General features: G+C 38.1%; 2 protein-coding genes across 3 annotated transcripts in view; one reads left to right on the top strand and one right to left on the bottom strand.

Moving 5' to 3' along the window:
- Nucleotides 1-778: 778 nt before the first annotated feature.
- GGT1 (gamma-glutamyltransferase 1) overlaps nucleotides 779-20,343 on the top strand; it is a 70,882-nt gene continuing 51,317 nt past the window's right edge. Inside the window, exon 1 of one of the 2 annotated variants that reach the window (XM_072415570.1) lies at nucleotides 779-1,070. In XM_072415570.1, coding sequence (XP_072271671.1) covers nucleotides 946-1,070 — 125 coding nt within the window. In that variant the 5' untranslated portion in view covers nucleotides 779-945. Of the gene's footprint in view, nucleotides 1,085-20,343 lie in introns of both variants that reach the window. The other variant, XM_072415572.1, reaches the window with a different exon arrangement.
- LRRC75B (leucine rich repeat containing 75B) lies at nucleotides 7,430-19,295 on the bottom strand. The gene is made up of 4 exons (XM_072415573.1): nucleotides 18,817-19,295; nucleotides 17,218-17,346; nucleotides 12,620-12,732; nucleotides 7,430-11,652 (listed from the first exon to the last, which is right to left on the bottom strand). Exons 1-4 carry the CDS (start codon nucleotides 19,087-19,089, stop codon nucleotides 11,178-11,180), a joined length of 990 nt encoding a protein of 329 aa, XP_072271674.1. The 5' UTR covers nucleotides 19,090-19,295; the 3' UTR covers nucleotides 7,430-11,177.

Here is a 20,343-nt window from a genome sequence, read left to right on the forward strand (position 1 = left end):
CCAGGTGCACCGAGGTGGGGTTGACAAAGGAGAAAAACCCACCAGGGTAAAGAAACCTATTTTTAAAAAGTGATAGTTATTTCCATCTCAATTCAATGAGATTTGAAAAGCACAGTATCTTTAAAATAGACATCCATATCCTGGTATTAAAGTGAAATTCCAGGTACAATTTCTTGTCAAACCAGTTATGGCGGAACAATGACATGTCTTTCTTGTAGGTAAAATAGGAAAAAAAACATGTAGATAACAGAAAAAAAGATATGCAAAAAAAAAAAAAACTTCAATGTATAGGTGTATTTTTGTTCACCCACACAAACACACGTTTCTCTTTACCCTTTATTACTATTTAACAATAAGGTAAACATCTGCTAGTAGGCATATGACTGAGCAAAACCAGCCGAGACCTATGGACCTATTTAATGAACGGTTCTTTTGCAGAACTGCAGTAACCCATAGTAACCTGGTTGATCAGCACTCACTTGAATCACAGCAGAACAAGATTGACTACTACTTATACTGAATAATGCTGACAATGTCTAGAAGTATTAAGAACACATTATTCTCACACTGGGTGATAGTTCAGTTGCCTCCACCCTCCCTTGAGGCAAGTTATGTTATGGAGTAATATTACATCAACCCAACCCTCTCCAACCAAAACACAATGTATTTCATACAATAAGCTGCTGCTGAGAGAAATTCCTCCATAAACACAAAGGTTTACAGGCAACCCTCTAGTACTACCTAAATGATGGAGATCTGGCATGCTGCCTGCACACTACAACATTTCTCTAATTGTGTATTATACAAGGCCTGTTGCTAATTTTAGGCAGGTGATTAACCTCAGAACCTGTGTGTTAGGTTTTATTTGGATGAGGTGGTAACCCTATATGTGGTCCTGACTATCTTACCATAGGGGAGTCCCGAGGAACGTGCTGTGACAGAACTATGGAGATGGAAGCCACTTTACAGCTCCTGAGGCATGATGATGATGATGACGACGATTATGATGATGAAGAGGATGATGACGTAGATTTTTTGCCTCCCAGGAGAAGTCCTTGGAGATACTTTCGGTATGAAATTTAAGGTACTTGTTTCTTAAGTGGAATTTGTGACCCAAAGATTCAAAACTCTACAAATAACCTTTAATTTTTGGTACAATGTGAGTAAAATTGAGTTTTGTAGCTGGAACTTTTTAAGCAATTTTAAAACCCATGAGACATGAAAGCAATAAGTCATGTAGTCTGTAATGATTAATTAAGGTAATCGACCATAACCATTAAGATTTTTGGTGGTAGCTTGCATTTGCATGTTTGATTTGTTTCTGTGATAATGATCTGCTTTGTGTGTGTTTGACCAGCATTCATGAACAAGATTATTAATTTACCTTGGCCTATCAAATGATGAATATTAACACATGGATACAATGTAGGGTCTTTAGTCAAACAACGGATATATTGTAGATAAAATCATAGACCTCACCAGCTATAACAATATTTTTGGATGAAGGGTTTTATACATTTTATGTTTATCTATATTAATACGCAGAGGTGGCAGCAGAATAATCTGCTTTTATCTACTGCGAATAACTGTAATCCTTTAAGACCTACATCCTATTCATATGTTTTCTTAGAAAATAAATGTCAGGGATAGCTGCAGCTTCTGTGAAGAAGTTCATTGTGTACATACTACACCTTAGGGAGATTTTTTGACCATTAATCCAATAAATAAATATTTTAATATTTAATAATAATAAAAAAAGCTTTGGTTTGCAGTGGACACCTGTATACATAACCCCTGCATGTGTCCAGAAGCTTCCATGGGAAAGTGTTATTAGCACTTGGCTTTGTATGACTTGCAGTTTTCACACTTATGTCTTTCAGGGCTGTTGGGGTAAGAGGTGAGAAGTGTGTGATCTGGATTAGCTGCAGGGGAGATGTGGCCATAGCAACGGGTACATTATCTTCATTGCATAAAGTCCAGTTCTCTTCATGCCTCAGTGCTAATAAGCTCAAAGGTGAAGACACTTTCTGCCAAATCATGCCTGGTCTGCCAAGGAGGCCTTTTGATTGAGCTAAAATTCTTTGCTAATTTCAGATAGGACATAACGAGCTTAGCATTCATTAACTCTTTCAAAGTTCAGTCAACCTAAATGTTCTCTACCAATTACATAAGTACATTTTTTACCATCTAGATCTAAAAGGAGGTGTTTAATATTACATTTATGATTCTTATGACACAATATGGCTGTACATGATCACTTCTCTAACTTGTGATTGAGATGAAGCTTGATATGGTTGGGGTGCATTTATCATGCAAACTATCAGTTGGATGCAAATCCAGGAGCTGCTAACTAAGCAAAGTTTCTTCAAGATGTGTAACCTTTTATCAGAATACCTGGGCAACCTCCTTGTGCCTTAGTGCAAGAAAAAATACACCTGCACAGAATATTTATATCCATGTTATGGAAAGCTTTACTACATTTTTATTATCCTTGCATGGGGAGAAATTGGGGTGGAGGAATTGGCAACATTCATATACAGCAAATTGTAGAGTTAGCCTTGTAAAATAGATTGAGCTAAATTTAGGCCAAAAACTGCCTGTAGTGCTTGTCAATGATATTGTCAGGCAAGAAGTACAGGGTTTCATTTTTTTTAGTGATTGGAAGAATCTGTCTCTTATTCTGGAGAAGGTAATTATGCTTATTTATATGGTTGTGCTTAATGCCCCATAATTGTGATTGATCTAACATCGATATAACATTAGGAACCCCTTGGAAGAACTTTCAGGGAACTCCTTCTATAATTACTATATCCACAACACACAGTACATTATCATGATGGTCAGTGGGAAGAGTGCCTCATACATTGCTAACCAGTGGGAAAAATGTCATCCTGATGGATAGCTAAAAAGATCTTTGGTATCTGTTACACTGAGACACAAACTGCTCATTGCCTAGGAACACCTAGCAACCTCTGGAGGAACCATGGTTGAGAAATTCTGATCTAAATGCTGTTTAGATAAATCGTGTGGTATAAGGTCTTGCTTACAAAAGGAACACAGGCATATGTGTATTTGCCACCTTCTATAAACATTTTTCAGAGTTTTGGGAATTAGGGTGTTGATAGAAAATGTCACATGTATGTCGCAATTAAACGCCTTACAAGTTGGATGATTAAAGTGTTATTCAAAGTTCACTAAAATCTCTGTGGTAGCCAGAAACTATACTGCCATCTGAATCATATTTCTTGTTTACTGGTGCACATTGTATGACCCCAGAGACAATGCTCAGATAAAGTGAGCAGCTGACCATCATTTTCATAAGCCCAGATTCAGAGCCAAACAGAAAATAAAGTGACTTGCAATTATAGCCATAAGGACATGATGCTGGCAATGATCAATGCAAGGATTAAAAGGGGAGCCACACAGCAGCCCTTACTCATCTTACACATTTCTTACTTTTTTTTAGTTTAAAGTTTTCCACAACAGACTGCAAATCTGGTAATGACGTGATGTTTGACCTCTTCTTATATGTTAAGTATATTACTTTAATCCATAGGCACTGCTATGTATTTTTTTTTTTTTTTTTGTATGCATGATTATCACCCAAGAAGGACGGTCGTGCTCAAAGCTCATGCAGAATTTGACATGGGTACATTGATCGCTTGACGACCAATGGGGAATGACCGCTATACGAGTCAAGGAAGGAGCGCAGCGGGATGCCCCTTGCTTGTCCTCCCTTCTCCATAGAACAGAACAGGTACTTTGTGTACAGCACTTGTTCATTCATCTGTCGCTGGAAACCATCACAAAAGATTACTTCCAGTGCCGAAAATTGTATGTGTGTGAGCCTTTCAATGAAGACCTAATGTTTTCTTATTCGGATATGCTAAAAATGCTCACAAATCCTCTCAGCATCAGAATTAAAATGAATTTGTTCTATTTATGGATATAATCACCTCTTCTATCCTCAGGACTGGAGTTCTTCTCTATAGTGTTACTGCACTGTTAGTATGGTGACACTTATTCCGCATGGAGTGAAAACTCCCTCGGAGATTACAATGCATGTGTGTAGGAAGCAGCTGTGTGGATCCAAGGAGTTTATAAAGTTGATATCTTCCTGTATTGGAGACGGGTTATTATTATTATTATTAGACTAGGAGTGGGGACCTAAGGCAGTAGGGAATGAAATGTGTACATAAACTTCAAAGAAATGAAAAATTAAAGAAGGCCAGAGATGCTTAATGTGATAATTTTTTACTGAGTCTGGGAAGGCTCCTAATATGCAAGTTATTAAATTTCCTGCATTACACCTGGAATGAGTAGTTATCTGTGCCTTGCTGGTAATTTGTGGATGTCTTTCTGTGCCTTCCCTCACAATTGCTTTCTCATGATTGACACATGGACTAGCACCCCATACAACACAAAGATACTTGGCCATAGAAACAAATGTTTTGTAACTTGTGAGTCTGACATCCAGAAAACATACGGTGAAGATTCTTCCAGGCCTATGTGGTTTAAATAGCAGTGATTAAATTTCCTATCACAAAGTGTTTGCTGAATGCCAGATTCTATCTGAGAATCTTGGAAGATAAATATTGTGTATGTGTGAGTATTGTATGATGTACAAAATTATTGTAATACTATGGGTCAGCTGCTTTATAGACAATATATATTTTGAGGGGACTTTTTCAAATATTTATTGTAAGTTCATCCCACAAAAATAAATAAAAAATGATTTCGCTGAGCAAAGAAGGGTTAACATACTGACAAGGGTGGTTCTTTAGATTAACATATTTACTATTATCTATCACAAGTTTTTAAAAAAAAAAACATTTTCAGTTTAATTCGGTTGAAATTGCTAAACTGTAGAGAATTACAAGACAACATTTTTATTATGAGTGTTTTGCCATTTTTATATGTAAGTGGAGTTCAGGAATTTGGTTTTCCTTGAGCCAAAATAAACCTTTCATTATTCGTGGCATGTCATGACACAGGGAAACGTAACTATTTATATAAAAAGTTGTACCCTTATGAATGGGCAGCCTTTGAGTTGGGCCCTCTTCCAGCTGCAAGCAGGAGGAAGAAACATTTCTTCTGCCTCTTCTCTTTATGTGATTGGACTGCAATATTGTATCAATTACAACAAGTCACAAGGTGAGAGGTTGCAGCATTTGTGAACAGCACAGGCGCCAGGATTTACATGAGTCATCTCTGGATCAGAATCCTAATTCAATAAATAAATGCTATGCCTGCATGATGCTTAAAAAATTTATAGTGTAGTCCTTCTGAAGCAGCGGAAATTGTCAGGTTGTGTATTGCACAATGAGATTTACCTGCTTGCACTGACATGGATAAAAAACAATGGATATATTTTTCATTTTGAAAAATAAAAGGAATAAAAAGAAAATACTGTAGCCAGTTTTGCTATATGTGAAATGAATGCAAAAGATAGGGAACCGAAAAATGTATACAAATGTGAAAAATATCATACTACTGTTTATTACAGGATCTGGGCACACAGTTCATGTCACTGCTAGAAAAGCATTTTGATATGTACATTTGAGTTATAGTTATTATTTACCACCAGTAAATGTTTAGGAAGAGTCACATTTATAGTTTTATTAACCTACTTCTTAATCTATGAGATGACAATATATTCGGGTCCATCACAACACTAATTTTACATTCCCTATATTTACTTTTTACAAAATGCAAGTACACAAAAATTCGTGGGGTTCCTGCCAGAAAACAAGTGATATGCTAACCTACTGAGTTCTCTCCTGCTAAACTACAGATCCCCTTCTACTTACAGTTCCAGTATGACTTGCCTGGTCCTGTGTAGAGTTTAAGGGTTTGAAGTGCACATTAACACAGCAAGGAAACAAAATAGTTGCCAATACATTTAAGTACAAAAAGCTTACTTTACATATTATTAGGCTGAAATTTTTTTTCAAAGATCACCTTTCAGGTTTGCAGGGAGGTGGTAAAACTGGAATATTGCAGAGCAACAATGATAGGATGTACTCTTGTTCATCTCCTTGTACTTACAGACAATATAATTTATCTGAAAATGGAGGTAGATTTGAAAAAAAACTGTCCACATGTTAAAATTGTTCTAATGTAGTGCAGTTTTAGAAGTAAGGTGTGTGATGGAATTTACATTTTCTACCAGTCAGAGTAGGAATGTCAGACTGTGAAGACCCCTTAAAGGATGACCAGTCTCCTACCTATTTGAAAGCTGAAAATGACTCTGTCCAAGGTGCTGAAGGAGAATAGAAACCTTCTGACATTATCTTTATATCATGTTGTATTTTTTGAATGTCTGCCATTCGCACTTAGACAAAATATCCTAAAATAGAACTAAACTTAAAAATGGGGGGGGGGGGATGTGAGCAGGCAAGTTCCCTATTGCACAAGGGGCGGGTAAGGTCTCTTCAGCAATAAAACAAACTTACCTGTCTGATCACAATCTGATTCCAAGTAAAATATATATCCAAAATAATTCTTGGTTTTGGATAGACTGGGGAAGAATTTGAACTCTTTTCATGGCTCCAACAGAAAGACTTCTCTTCACTTAGTCACGATGACTATTGTTTTACCAGACCTGAAACAAGGGTCAATGTGCAACAGGGAAACAGATTGGAATAACGTACTGAAGCTGGCACATCACATCACAAATAAAGGAGATTGCAAGAGAGATGAAAAAGTCACGTAAGAGGCTTCTCTTAGCAAAAGAGAACTCCCTGAACACATACTGGGCCCCGATTTTATGAATAGGGTGGTCATGGTGTGTAGTGTCTAGTAATCATCTTATTGTACAGACTTCACTCTCATCATAGCCTGCTCACTGCCCTGGAAAATGAATGTTGGTTCTGAACCAACAAAAGTCCTTTGTAGAGTCTGATTTTTTTTTTCTGCAGGGGATTAATGTTTGACCCACAGATAATGGATAATAAACACCAGGCAGGCAAAGTGCTACTGCAAGCCTTGTACAGGAACACAGAGCACTGCCAATAGAGCATTCAATTTTTTGAGCTTTAGTTGTCGTGTTTTGTCACAACTGGAGTTACCATTCTGTCTATTTCACTTTAAAATAGACCACAAATAAAAACTTATTTTTGTTGAATAGGGATGGATTAGTCTTAACTAGTCTAGTTTTGTTTCTATTTGTGTCCACAATTGTATAGGTGACCCATTATAATCTGATAGAGGTCTATTGTGTATCCATCTTGGGGGCTGAAGTTGAGCTCTAATTGAGCATTTTTTTTCACTTGGAATCTGATATAGAAACTCCAATGTGAGTGAGTGGGCACAGTGTTTATAAGAAAGATTAGATATGAACTGCAAATTTTAGCTTTATTAGAGGTGTGTGTGTGTGTCTTCATCAGTTTTAGGATCGAACATGACTCAGAAAAATGAATCCTTTTAGTTTTTTAAATATATTTTATTGAAATTTTACAAGATATATAAAAGACAGATGAAATGGTGAACCATATAACTAGATCATGAGTTCAAGTTTAATTACCACACTTAAAAAAAGCTGACATTAATACTAATTTCAGGGATCAGGAAAGTATGCAGACAATTGTAGTATTGTATTGTGTTTTTTTTACACATATTCATGAATATAAATATACCCCTCAAGATGAAACCTAACTTACTAGAATGACAAAAAGCTTTTAATTTTCGTTTGAAATATGATTGTACACCCAGTAATGTCATCAATGTGTTTCCTGGTGCGATGCAGGCAGATTATGGCTGGTGGAAGGTGCACTCTTATAATGAGAAGTGCATTCCGAATAGTGAAATCAGAGTATGCAACTGTCATATAAACTGTAAAAAGTCCAAAGGTACAGTTTGCGTTCAGCTTTAAAGTAAATGAAAAAAGTTACCCTTACAGTTAAAGTCAATAGATCAACATAACAGTCAGGTATCTAGCATTTTCAGAAGCTCAACAATGACTGTATAGCATTTCTCATAGCACTCAACTATTTCCATAGACATCAACAAGCACTTAATAATTTTTATAGACATCAACAAGCAGCCATCGGCTTTTACAGCCTCAAAGTGATTTTTTTTTTTAAGTTTTGGCATATTGGAATGCATACAAGTTGCCTACTATAATTGCAGTGTGATGTGTTATTTTATCTCATGAAAGAAATATGGCTTTTAGGGGATCATATATCATCATACATGTATAGCGGATTTAGGAATCAGTAAAAACAAAAATATTTTTAACAATTTAAAATAAAGGCCTGGAAAACACTAAATGTACCTTTTAAAAACTGATCAAGGAATTGCTTTACCAAATGCCACACAGCTTCAGGTTGGTGACCTTTGTTAAATCACAGCCAGGTCACCTGCACTCAGCCCTATGACAGGGCAATGATTGGTTTAGGACTAATGATAACAATTGTATTGTTCTCTCCATCATATCCAAGATGATGGTGGCATCCAGCAGCAGTCTCAGGGATTTTGCATGTACGCACAAGGGAGGGTTTTACAGGTTAATTATATACATCCTATGGCAAGACTGCTGTAGGAATAAATTATCATATTTTATGTAATAAACACATAACAAGTGAATATCAAGTATCCTGACAAATATATAACTTTATGTTTCTGTAGTGATCTACTTCAAAGTGTTTATATGCATGTTCTGCCCATTTTGCTTCTGAACTATTTCAGTGCATAGGAATAGGAGTATCCTGAAAATAGAACCGATTTAAATGAAAAACTCTTTTACAGGCATGGATACTTTACTTAACATAAATAAATAGGAAGAACTTATCCATATTCAGTTTGTGCCTATAAAATAGGCTAAAACTAAGGCTTTGTACACATGTTGCATTTCTGTCAGTGGAAGTGATTTTTCCTGATAGTTTCAGATGACTGTCAATGAGCACTGATGTGGAGGGCTGCTCGGTTCTATGATGAGAGGAAAGGGAGTGGATTAGAGAGTGGCACCCGCTGTGTCCTCCTTCATAATTAGTCGTCCTAGCTTGGTCATTTATTGATCCGCCGAAACAGATCAGTGAATAACATTGGAGAACAGCATTATATACATATTTTCACAATTATTCTTCTCAAGCAACAATTATCCAGTGAGTGAACATAGCCTAGAAAAGAAAGGCTCCGGGTTTCGATAGACTTCCAAATAAAACACTGTTACCTAGTTTATTTCTGATATCTGGCACATGGCTGTATACATATTTCCAGCTTTGTTTGAGGATCACAGGATCTCTCACTCATTTCTGTCACACCGTATTGGATCATTGTGATAAAATATTGCCTAATTATTTTTATTACACCTATAAATCTTCCAATATATTTGTCTATTGGTGGATCATATGACATTGTTTGAAACATTGAAAAGAAACCTGCACCAATGAAATATGGATTCTGCCATTGTTGTCCTTTAATTTATAAAAATACTGTCTGACACAACTACAGTATTTTCTATGAGTAAATCGCTGGCTCTGGAGATGGGTGAAGTTTATCACGTCATCTCGGACATATGGTAAAAGTCCTGGGTGTAGTTATTTCGTAATTTTGGTTTAGGGAACCAGATTGTTAGGGGTTCCTTGAAAAATCTGGAGCTCAATGTTCATTGACACCAATGATCTTTTTGGCTATCATTCTTCCCACTGACCACCACGCTAAAATACGGTTTTGGATATAATTTTAGAAGGGACTTGATTATTTCAAGGTTCCCCAAGGTCAAGAAACACTGCTTCAAGCAAGGTAATAGCATAACGGTAGATTTGTCACCCCCTAATGACTGTTTATCATATCCATTGGAAATCTTGTGATAGTTGTCCCCCCACACTGTATACTGTTTCATTGTGACAGATTGCTGACAGACATTATTAACTGCTCGCCTTCCTATCTCTGAGGAACACAGCAATGCTGTCTGTAGAGAACTCATTTTTAGTACTGTCCTAGAAATAATCACTATGATAGTTTCCAGTGATGATAAACATGGATACCAATGCCAACATATTTAAGGCTATGTAAATATGGCCGTTGCAGAATACACTGCTACCAAAACATGCAAGCAATGGTGAAAAAGACAGAGGCATAAGCAATTCTAGAATGTAGGTATAAATGTTTTCAGTGTGATCATAACACAAGGTCCACCATAAAAATGTAGTGTACAAAGCTTGTTAAGTATTTTCCTAACAGTTCCATAGATTAATATGACAGACAGCTAACTATGACAATATAACACCTGTACTCAATATGATTTTATCACTAATAAACAAGTTAGGGATCACAGAAATATTTTTATCATAAGTTACAGATCCAGAATGTTTCCAATTCCTTCTAGAAATAAGGAAGAGAGCAATGCACAGTTCAGTGGTGGTTTTGTTTCTCGTGGCTTTATCATATTAATGTCTATAACAGTACGCTTCTGTGGCTATATTGGAATTTCCTCCAAATGTGATATAAAGGAGTAGTTGCATTTTTTAATGATAGTATTGGTGTCAGCAGGTGAATTAACAGTATAATGCACTTGGATCCTTCAACAACTTTCTGCGTATCCTCCTTACACATGACTCAACCTATAAGTCAAATTCTCTTGTTTGAACAGCTGAAATTAGCAGAGCTTAAAGTGCGTTACTGTTTCAGGCAAAAAGTACTTTCTTTCTTTTTTTTTTTTTCTCCTCCGTTCCTAAAACCTTTACAGTTATTGCACAGTCTCTGTCAGATTTACAGTGTTCATTATCTCTGAGATGTGGAGCATTTTAATTCTGTTCACTGCTGTATAAATGCTGTATATATTTTTTTTCCCTCATCAGAATTGTGCCTTTCCATCAGATGCCCCCTCCTCTGGGTCTTGGGCATCCACCCCCCTGTCCGGTTTTCCTGACATTGCAGTTCTGTCTCTGCTGGCTGCAATCACTGGCTTCTTTTGTTTGGTTTCCACTGAACACGTAGTGATGATGCCGGTGCTGGGATGGGTTGCCCTGCCTTTGGGCTCCTCACCCAGTGGGGGAAGATAAGTGGGGGCTATGGGGTACCTTTATTTGGTGCCCCTCCCTTCCTGGCTGAAAACATACTACCTATGACACAGTGAGTGTGACATCCGATCTCTGCTTATGTTAGATGGGATCAATACTGGTGTGAGGAGGGGTGGTCAGTCCCTATTTCTCTGCTAACTACATTATGGGACTTCACCTGTCCCAAGGCAGTGGGAAAGACCTGGACACTCCTCCTTCTGACAAGTCATTGTCCTGTACCTCAGGAATGGTAGGAAGCAGGTTCTGTTGGCACAGACGACGTCTCAGTCCTAAAAGCAGAGGCTGAGGCATGGAACAGATGTCCACATTGTTGCCCAGGTCCACCCAGGCCAATGAAGGAAAGTTGGTACTGTCTTTCATAGCTTCACTGAGTTCCTTTAGAGTGGCGCAAGTAAGCCGATTTCCATTGAGTGCAAGGTGCGTAAGATTAGGCAAAACTGCAAAAGCAGGCATGACATGTGCCAAAGTGTTGTCTGTGAGGTCAGTAAAACTTAGGTCCACACTCGTTATGATGTCTCCATGGCTCTGCAAATACAGTATTACGCGTTGCATATCTCTAGGTGACAAAGAGATACCAGAGAGATCCAATGTCTCTATTTTTGACTTTTGCTGCAAGCTGTTTTTTAGACTAAAAACAAAAAAACAATTAATATATGTTAAAAAAGCCCAATAAAACACAATTATTTGCAATAAATCTGTAAACCCACTTTTGGTTAGCAGAAATGGTAACATTGAATATTTGCTAATGATAAATGCATGATGTAATGATGCATTTTTTACATAAAGTCTGTCATTCCTTACCCATAATCTGACTATAATATCCCTATATCTCTAAAAGCAGTTGTAGAACTGCAATTTTTACATTGTAACACAACTTCTTCTGAAAGAAAAGATCCCCCACATGTTATATAGCTATACATTTGAAGGGAGTTTTGCTGACTTTATTGTAGACTTTTCATACTTCCTTTGTGTTCTACACATGACGCCAATGATTTCCTATGGGCTAACTGGACCAGTGTTGTAATAGGAACAAGAATACTGAGCAGAAAATTACTCTAATGTTGTAATTTGTGTGTATACAATGAACAAGAATTTAAAGAGGACCTTGCACTAAAAGGTAAATTTTGCAGAGTTCATATGAAATTGCTGTATGATGGCAGTAGTACTGATATTCAAGTTTTCCATACCTAGAGATGGTGTTTCAATTTGAATCCTGAATTCACTGGAAGCCCCATGACCCTTGCTCCTGCCGTGGGTATAAGTGAGGTTTATGGAAAATTTGTGTTTTGCTCCCATCACACAGTAACCTAACGTAAGGCCTGATTTACTTTGAAAAATACAGTTGCATTTAATAACATTAAATTACAAAATAGATTGTGTATTTAATGTACAGTGCTGCGTAATAAGTTGGCGCTATATTCTAAGAAAGTCTGACTTTATTGTATTGCTTTGGTTACAGAAAAGCAAATGTACCATGATTCAAATGAGTGCAAATGTAAATGAAAGTGCAATAACAGTAGAAAATAGGTTTTATGTGAATTTTTTTTAAATATTCACTATTTTTTGCTATGTTGCCACTTTTTCTCACAGCTTACCATGCCATGCTTTTCCTCCGAGGTAGACTGTGCCTGTGCCACTTGGAATGTGGGGTCAGGTGGTAAAGAAGTTGTCGGCAAATACGGTCTGTGGACTTCATTAAATCATGTTCCTATGTAAAATTGAAATTATGTTTATAAACATCAATACTACACAGAAGTCATAGCATAGAAAACATAACAATGTAATTCAAGAAATAATAAGATTAGGTGAGAGTATTTTTATAATGTTTTGAATACAATAGAAAAAGGGAAAACCCCTTGTCGAGTTTTTATTTTGTTAAGGAGACAATGGTAGGCACATCCCGTCCTGTAGAAACTTCGAAGAAAAAAACTTTCTAGACATTTGTCACAGAAACATGTGTCATTATCAAACATTGGCCCCTTTATTCCTGTTCCAGAGACAGCTCAAAATTTTGGATTTTGCCTTATTTTCTGTGCTAAAATGTAAGAGCAGAATACATCTGAGAAAGTAAATCGGCAGGGATTAGGACAGTAAAAAAAAATCTCTATACGTTGACTAATTTATCTATATAATATATTCCCCTTTTATTTTGATAGTGCATAATAACAATATAGCTATTACCCCAATGTTACCTCAATGATGTGAGTATATTACATTGGAGTTTAACAGGCAAAGCATGCATGAGAATGCACACCTTTAAAACAATTGCTCTTATCTAAAAGGGGTCTAAAGGTTTGAAAGTTGAAATACTATACATAAAACCTTTGATGAGAATGTGATGTAGTTTGATTCTTTAAAACTGTGAGTGGAACTAGATCCACTGAACCAACCTGTTCATCACACTGACCCATTCACCCTCTTACACAGGCATTTCTCAGTTTAATGAACAACTCTTCATTCACAACCAGCAGTCACTCATTGATGCAGGTTTGTAGTTACACTTGAATGACTTGCTTACATTTACAGGTTCTTTAGTCAAATATTGATTTTTGACACTTATTTACTTACTGTGAATATTTTTTGTAGCATTATTGCTAATATTTATATGTAAGGCCATTAAGTGATGGCAGGGGCCACACTTGAGGACCCCTATATGAGAATAGGTCACTACTGCTGTAGAGTATGGTTATATATATATATTTTTTTGTTTAGTTGAATGTCACCTAGAATTTAAGGCATACATATTAGAAATGAGCATTTGCCAGCACGGTTATTTATAAATGTATTCTGGCCATGCAGTATTTGGGTTAATTTAGTAGATTTGAATTTGTCTTGGAAATAATTACCAAATATGAAGTTTACTTAGCTGGTCGTTGTTCATCCTATACAAATCAGATGGTTAAATATAAGTGGATACTTAAAGAATGTTAATAGTGGTTAGAAAGTATTCCAGGGATGCGGGGGAACTGTTGTAGGGCACAGGAGAAGGTGATCAATTTAATCTAGTTATTAGAACATCCAAGAATTGACCCAGTTTGGCAATAACAACAAGAACCATCTGTAATAAAATGACCATTACAAAGTCCTTTTTTTCAAGGTATGCAAGGCCGACTATAAAGGATGTTGCTGTATTCTAATTGCCAGAATTGCAACTGGTTCTGTGGTGATGGTATGGAGCAATAAAAATAAGAGACCTTCCTGCGTGGTTCTATGTTGAAAACCAGGAGGGAAGTTAATTTGTAGAAGTCAAATTCTTACAATGTAAATAGATTTCATCTCATCAGGATTAGGAGATTGTGGCTGTTGTATATAGGCAAATATAATCGCCTTGGCCTGACATGTATCTAGAAGTGGTAACCAAGGTACCATCATTCTTCTGTATACAGGAAATAGTGGATGGGGATTTAGATTCTCTAGAGATGAAGTCAAGTGTTGATTCTACCTTGTTTGTTTAAAGACATAATGCCTTATAAAAGATAATTTGCTCTTAACACCTTCGGATTAGTGTTGTTTAATTTGCAGTGGAATTGAAGTATTTGGCAATATACTCATTTAAAGAGTTTGGGGATTTGCATTTCAAGTCTGAGACTCTTAGTAAGAAATCTTCTTACATAGATATTAAAAGCACCCTACACTAAATGCCAAGGGTTTAGCAAAGGTTGTGCTATGCAAGAACATGTTACATACTGATGTGATTTAATTTTTAAATCAGGGATTGCAAAATTGACATTGTGCTTAATTAGGATTGAGACTCCTAAGAAGTACTGGGAGTAAGTGGCATGACAAGTACAGCCAAATCAACCCTTGTGCAGGGAAAGCACTTTACTCCTAGATAGATGTCTCCCACAGGATCAAAATGTCTGGTTTTTATTTACTGATATAAACCAGAAATATATATGTTTTCAACATGATATTTGGATCGTGCAAATTACAGCTTGAAACCTTCAGGTGTTTAGTATCTGACCGAGGATAACAACCATATGTACAACTTAGAAACCAACAACTAGGTTTAGTAGGCTTAGCAGAAACAGATGGCATCCGTGTCAAAGCAACAGTAAGGTAAACTTGCAGGGAGCACAAATTTCAAGTTTTGCATCCATTTAAAGTACCGTGTTTAACAAGAGAATATCGCTGTGGTGTCCTGAAGGGTGGACATTTCATCCTTAAAGTTATATAAAAAATAAAGGGGGTAGGGCAGACATTGCTGTTGTATTCTGTCTCGCCTATACCATGGGTGGGAATTACTTTTGAAAAACAAAATTGTAGCATTTATGCATAACTAAGCCATGTATTTAGATTTGATGGGTACACTTAAAATGAAGTAAAGATGATGGGATTTAGTAATGGGAAGGTGGAGGTCTATTTGTGATCTCACCTCTTCAGAGGTTAGATGGTGCTGAAGTGAGGTTCGCAGAAAATCAGGCGATAAACTTCAATTGTAATAAAACAGTTTTCTTAAGGGGCATTAATGTAGTCCGAAATGTATATGAAAAGACAGGGAGACAGAGAATAAAAGTGCTACAGCAGCAGAACAACACTTGCATGCAAGGCAGACATAAAGCCCAGGTCTAATACTAATACTCGAATACACTTCAATCTATGTGTGTTCTACTTCTGGTGTAATGAACATGTGCATTTCTTTTCTTCCTTCACTGAAAGCTTAGCAGTGTGGACTATTGCATAAAGGAGGCTCAGAAAAGCTGTATAAGGTGCAAAGATAATGGGATAGTGGGGGGAGTTATGCCATCATGATGCCACCGAGGGTGATGTCATGATGGCATAACCCCGCTCACTCTCTCATTGGAGATCTGAGCTTGCGATGGGGAAGTGGGCGGGCTGTGTCACTGCACACAACCCGCTCACTCTCCCATCACATCATGTCTCGGGTCCAGGGGACGTGTTCTGGAACTCTGGCCTGTGCGCCCCCCTCAGTGGGGTCCTTCTCCTGACCCTGCTCGGGGTGGCACTGGCCAGAGCTGCGGACCACCCAAAGGGCCTGAGAAACATCCTTATTGGGCTATATAGCGGGCCGTAGTTTGCCCATGCCTGATCTATAAGATCCCCCAGGAAAATGGCATACTCTGCCCTGAGACGGAGTAGGTGAGTGTTCAGAATTCCATGTTAAACACAAGTATGGAACATGGTTTAGTTTAACAAAGTCTGTCATTCAGATGTTTCAATCTCCTTATGACTACAAATTCTTTACACATACTTAAAACATACCACAACCTTTTCCCTTGTACTAGCCATGCAAATATTGAAAAGAAAAGCTATCATTGTGGTTTTAGCCAACCATACTGCCCCTCCCAATGGAGCAGAGGAGGTGCACACCTTTACATTGGCAGAAAGAAGAACTACAGGGCAAGTCCCAAATCGGGAAGACCGCTTAGTCCCAGGTAATCCAGTTTAGCACTTGTTTAAAGTTTTGCACAGCAATTCTCTTTAGTTCTAGTAACTCTAATTGGATATTGATTTTAAAAGTATTTTGTTGGTTGAGAAAATTAGTTCTAAACTCCCATGTGATGGGGATTGTAAAGGGAAATAAATACACATATCTCTACATTTCCCTAGGTTTGAAGCTCTGGAAGGGCAGCACATAGGGTTAATTAGAAGGGAAGACATAATTGGTGTCAGTAAAGACATGATTTTACAGTGGACTGCATCCCTCCCTTATTCGTTAATACGTTCTTCAATTATTTGATCATTTTAATCCCATATATAGCAGCAATGTATTCATTTGTTGCATTCAACATGTCGGTAAATCCTTCTCGTTCACATACGGTAATTTGTCTTTCCTCATCAGTGTTTGATTCCCCACCAGCTCTGGTAGGGGTGCTGCTCTCCTCCTCTGTCACTCCCCTCCCAGTCTCCACCCTCACCAACTCTTCCATGTTCTTATCATTGATATTCAGTACCAGTCTTTGTGTTTCTGGAAGATTTCCCTCTAAGCACAGAAAAAGCTGAGAAACAGCAGACTGTCACAGAAATATAAACCCATTTTATTTGTCTTTCCACTATTAGAGATAACTGCACTGGTATGAAAATGTTTAGAATATACACAAAACCATTCTAAATGGAATAACTCTATAATCCAATGATTCCATGAACAGGTTACAGCATTTGGGATACAATAGGCATAATTTCCAGCAGATGTCTATTGTGTGCAGACAGAATGAAACGTATTAACTCTTACCTTCCTAGGGCACTGCAGCTCCCTGGCCAGGCTAAGCAGCAATTCATGGGAGATGGGGTCCACCAGGTTGAGGAAGGTGACATGTCTATATAGGATATCATTGAGGAATGTTCCTTCCAGGCCCAGGTCCTACGGAGACAGTAACAAAGGAGGTCATCACACACAGGACCAAGGTCATGGAGTCCTCACCAAACTACATACAGGGGGCATCAAGTTTCTTGCTACTAGAAGGGACTTAATTCAGCCCCTGGTAAAAAAAAATGTTGCTATCAGTTTTCACACCTTAATGAATGGAGTCTGTGTTCCAGCAAAGTCTCTAAAATAGTCCATGAAGTCAGAAACCAGAATTCCAGAATGGTGGACTATTGCCTTACACACATCATTCACATCACTGTAGGTGAATAAAGCAACAGATGAACACAATGCCTATACCAGGGGGAAAGGGGAAGGATCCGGAGAATTCAATGTGTAATGTTTTACAAGCCCAAAAGTGGGTTGGATAATGTATTGTCTAGTGTACATGTTTATTATTATACTTTGGATGGTCTGCATGTTTATTATTATACATTGAATCTTGTTGTGCCCATGTTTATTATTATTATTATACATTGGATGTTGTTGTGCCCATGTTTTACTATTATTAATATTATTATACATTGGATGTTTGTATGGTCTGCATGTTTATTATTATACATTGGATATTGTTGTGCCCATGTTAATAATAATAATAATAATAATAAACATTGGCACAACAACATCCAATGTATAATAATAAACACGCAGACCATACAAACATCCAATGTATAATAATTATGATTATTATTATTATACATTGGATGTTTGTATGGTCTGCATGTTTATTATTATACATTGGATATTTGTTTTTTATTTTAGTGCTCATGTTCTCATACCTTGAAAATTGTGTGAATGTTTAATATTATTCATTGGATATTGGTTTGTCTAGCGTGAATGTTTTATTATACACTGGATATTGTATTATCTTGTGTGAATATTTACCTTTATATGTTGTATATTTGGTCCTCCTCCATGTGAATATTTATGTACCATATATTGAGCATGGTCTGCCCTGTGAGAATGTTTTATTAAAATGCATTGTATACAGTATATGGTCTTGCTCGGTGTGAATGCTTATCATACACTGAACATGATCCTGCCTGTGTGAATGTTTATAATACAGTGAATGTTGGGTCTTTACCAGTGTGAATGTTTGTCATAAATTGAAAAAGGTCTTGCCAAGAGTGAATGTTTGTTTGCTATACAGTGTATTTTGGTCCTGCCCCGTGTAAATGCTTGCTATACAGTGTATGTTGGTCCTGCCCTGTGTGAATATATACTATACAGTGTATGTTGGCTCTGCAACGGGTGAATATATACTATACAGTGTATGTTGGCTCTGCAACAGGTGAATATATACTATACAGTGTATGTCGGTCCTGCCCCGGGTGAATATATATACTATACAGTGTATGTTATACTATACAGTGTATGTCGGTCCTGCCCCAGGTGAATATATATACTATACAGTGTATGTCGGTCCTGCCCCGGGTGAATATATACAGCGAATGTTCTGTGCCATACCTTGCGGAGCAGGCGGAGGATGTGCAGTGCCCGCTCCTGTTTGTGGTCCCGGAGAAAAGCCTGAATGTCCCGTATCCATGCCGCCCTCCTGACATGGGGCGCCGGTTTATTCTTCCGTAACACCCCGGGGATCCTCTCCGAGTTCAGGATCAGAGATGTCAGTGCGAAGTCGGCACTTCTAGAGCCTGCAGGCTCGGCTCTCAGGGGCCCCAGATCCATCATGTCGTCCTGTTCATCCTCCAGACTGCTCTGTCTGCTCAGCCGACCCCCCATCACCCCTCTGTACTCGGTGCCAGCTGTGATCTGGGCACTACCCTAGCATGCCACCATATTGCACAGCCTGGCAGGCTCCCTATACCGATGGCTGGCACCGGGCACAGATCTCCTTCACACCTGGGCTGGGAGCTGTCCAGTGCTGAATTGTCATCAGATCATCGCCTGGCATCGCACCGACTCTGTCTGGAGCCGCCTGTCTTCTGTTTGTTTATATTTCTGCTTCCTATGGCTGGCCAATCAGGAGCCGAGCTGTGCCCGGGGAGGGGGAGGGTTGGTAGCAGTGTGTCTGGAGAGGGGGGCTGCCACGGCAGGGTGTGACTTGGGGGGTGGGGGTCTGTGCAGATCAATGACAGCTGACATTACTGACATTGTGTATGGACACCTCCTTACCTCCTGTATATATCACTGATTATTCAATGGCTGGTTGAGATCTCCTGTCATCTCTATATTGTCTGGTATTGGATATTGATCTGTACAAAGTGCCCCCATCACCCAGTGTGTTTTACAGCATGGATCCTCAGCCCAAAATATCTTCTAAACCATGCCTGTTGTATATAAATACCCTGAAATAATGCCACCAAATCTTTCCACCAGATTACTGTCATTGGAAATGATCTCCTGTAATAGTTTCTGGTGCCAGTAGAAGGTAGGAGCACTGTACACACAGCACTGTTCAGTTCTATGGAGAGGGAGGGGGGGGGGGTCACCTTGCTGTGTCCTCCTCCATAGGAAATCTCAGCAGCTGTGGGAGTTAGCAGAGCGCTGTACGCATGTTAGTTTTCACCCAACACAATTATAATTGTTCATCCTGGGTAGCAATTATCTGGAGAAGTGTTCTCTTTTAACCTTTTTAACATGGGGGAACCCATTGAAGTAACTTTCAGTTCTTCAGGGAACCCTTACCATTATTACCCACAGTATATTTAGTGTGGCCTCTTGGGTTGCTGCTCAGTGGGCAGAATGCCTCTTGGGTTGCTGCTCAGTGGGCAGAATGCCTCTTGGGTTGCTGCTCAGTGGGCAGAATGCTCAAGGAACTTCTAACAAGCTCTGGAGGAACTCTGAATGAGAAATACTGAACTAGCGTGTGTATGTAGCATGTAGTTAAAATGCTTTTAAAACCCTATAAACGTTTCTATTCATTCCAATGAGCCCAAGAGTGTTTTTTTTAGCATTGTATTTATGGGCTGCAATGAAAACGCAGTCTGCAGTGTTTTAAACTGATCCATTATTTTCAATGGCAGAATTTAGGTG

The sequence above is a fragment of the Pyxicephalus adspersus genome, chromosome 6 (genome assembly GCF_032062135.1).
Source record: "Pyxicephalus adspersus chromosome 6, UCB_Pads_2.0, whole genome shotgun sequence".
In the NCBI taxonomy this organism is placed as follows: domain Eukaryota; kingdom Metazoa; phylum Chordata; class Amphibia; order Anura; family Pyxicephalidae; genus Pyxicephalus; species Pyxicephalus adspersus.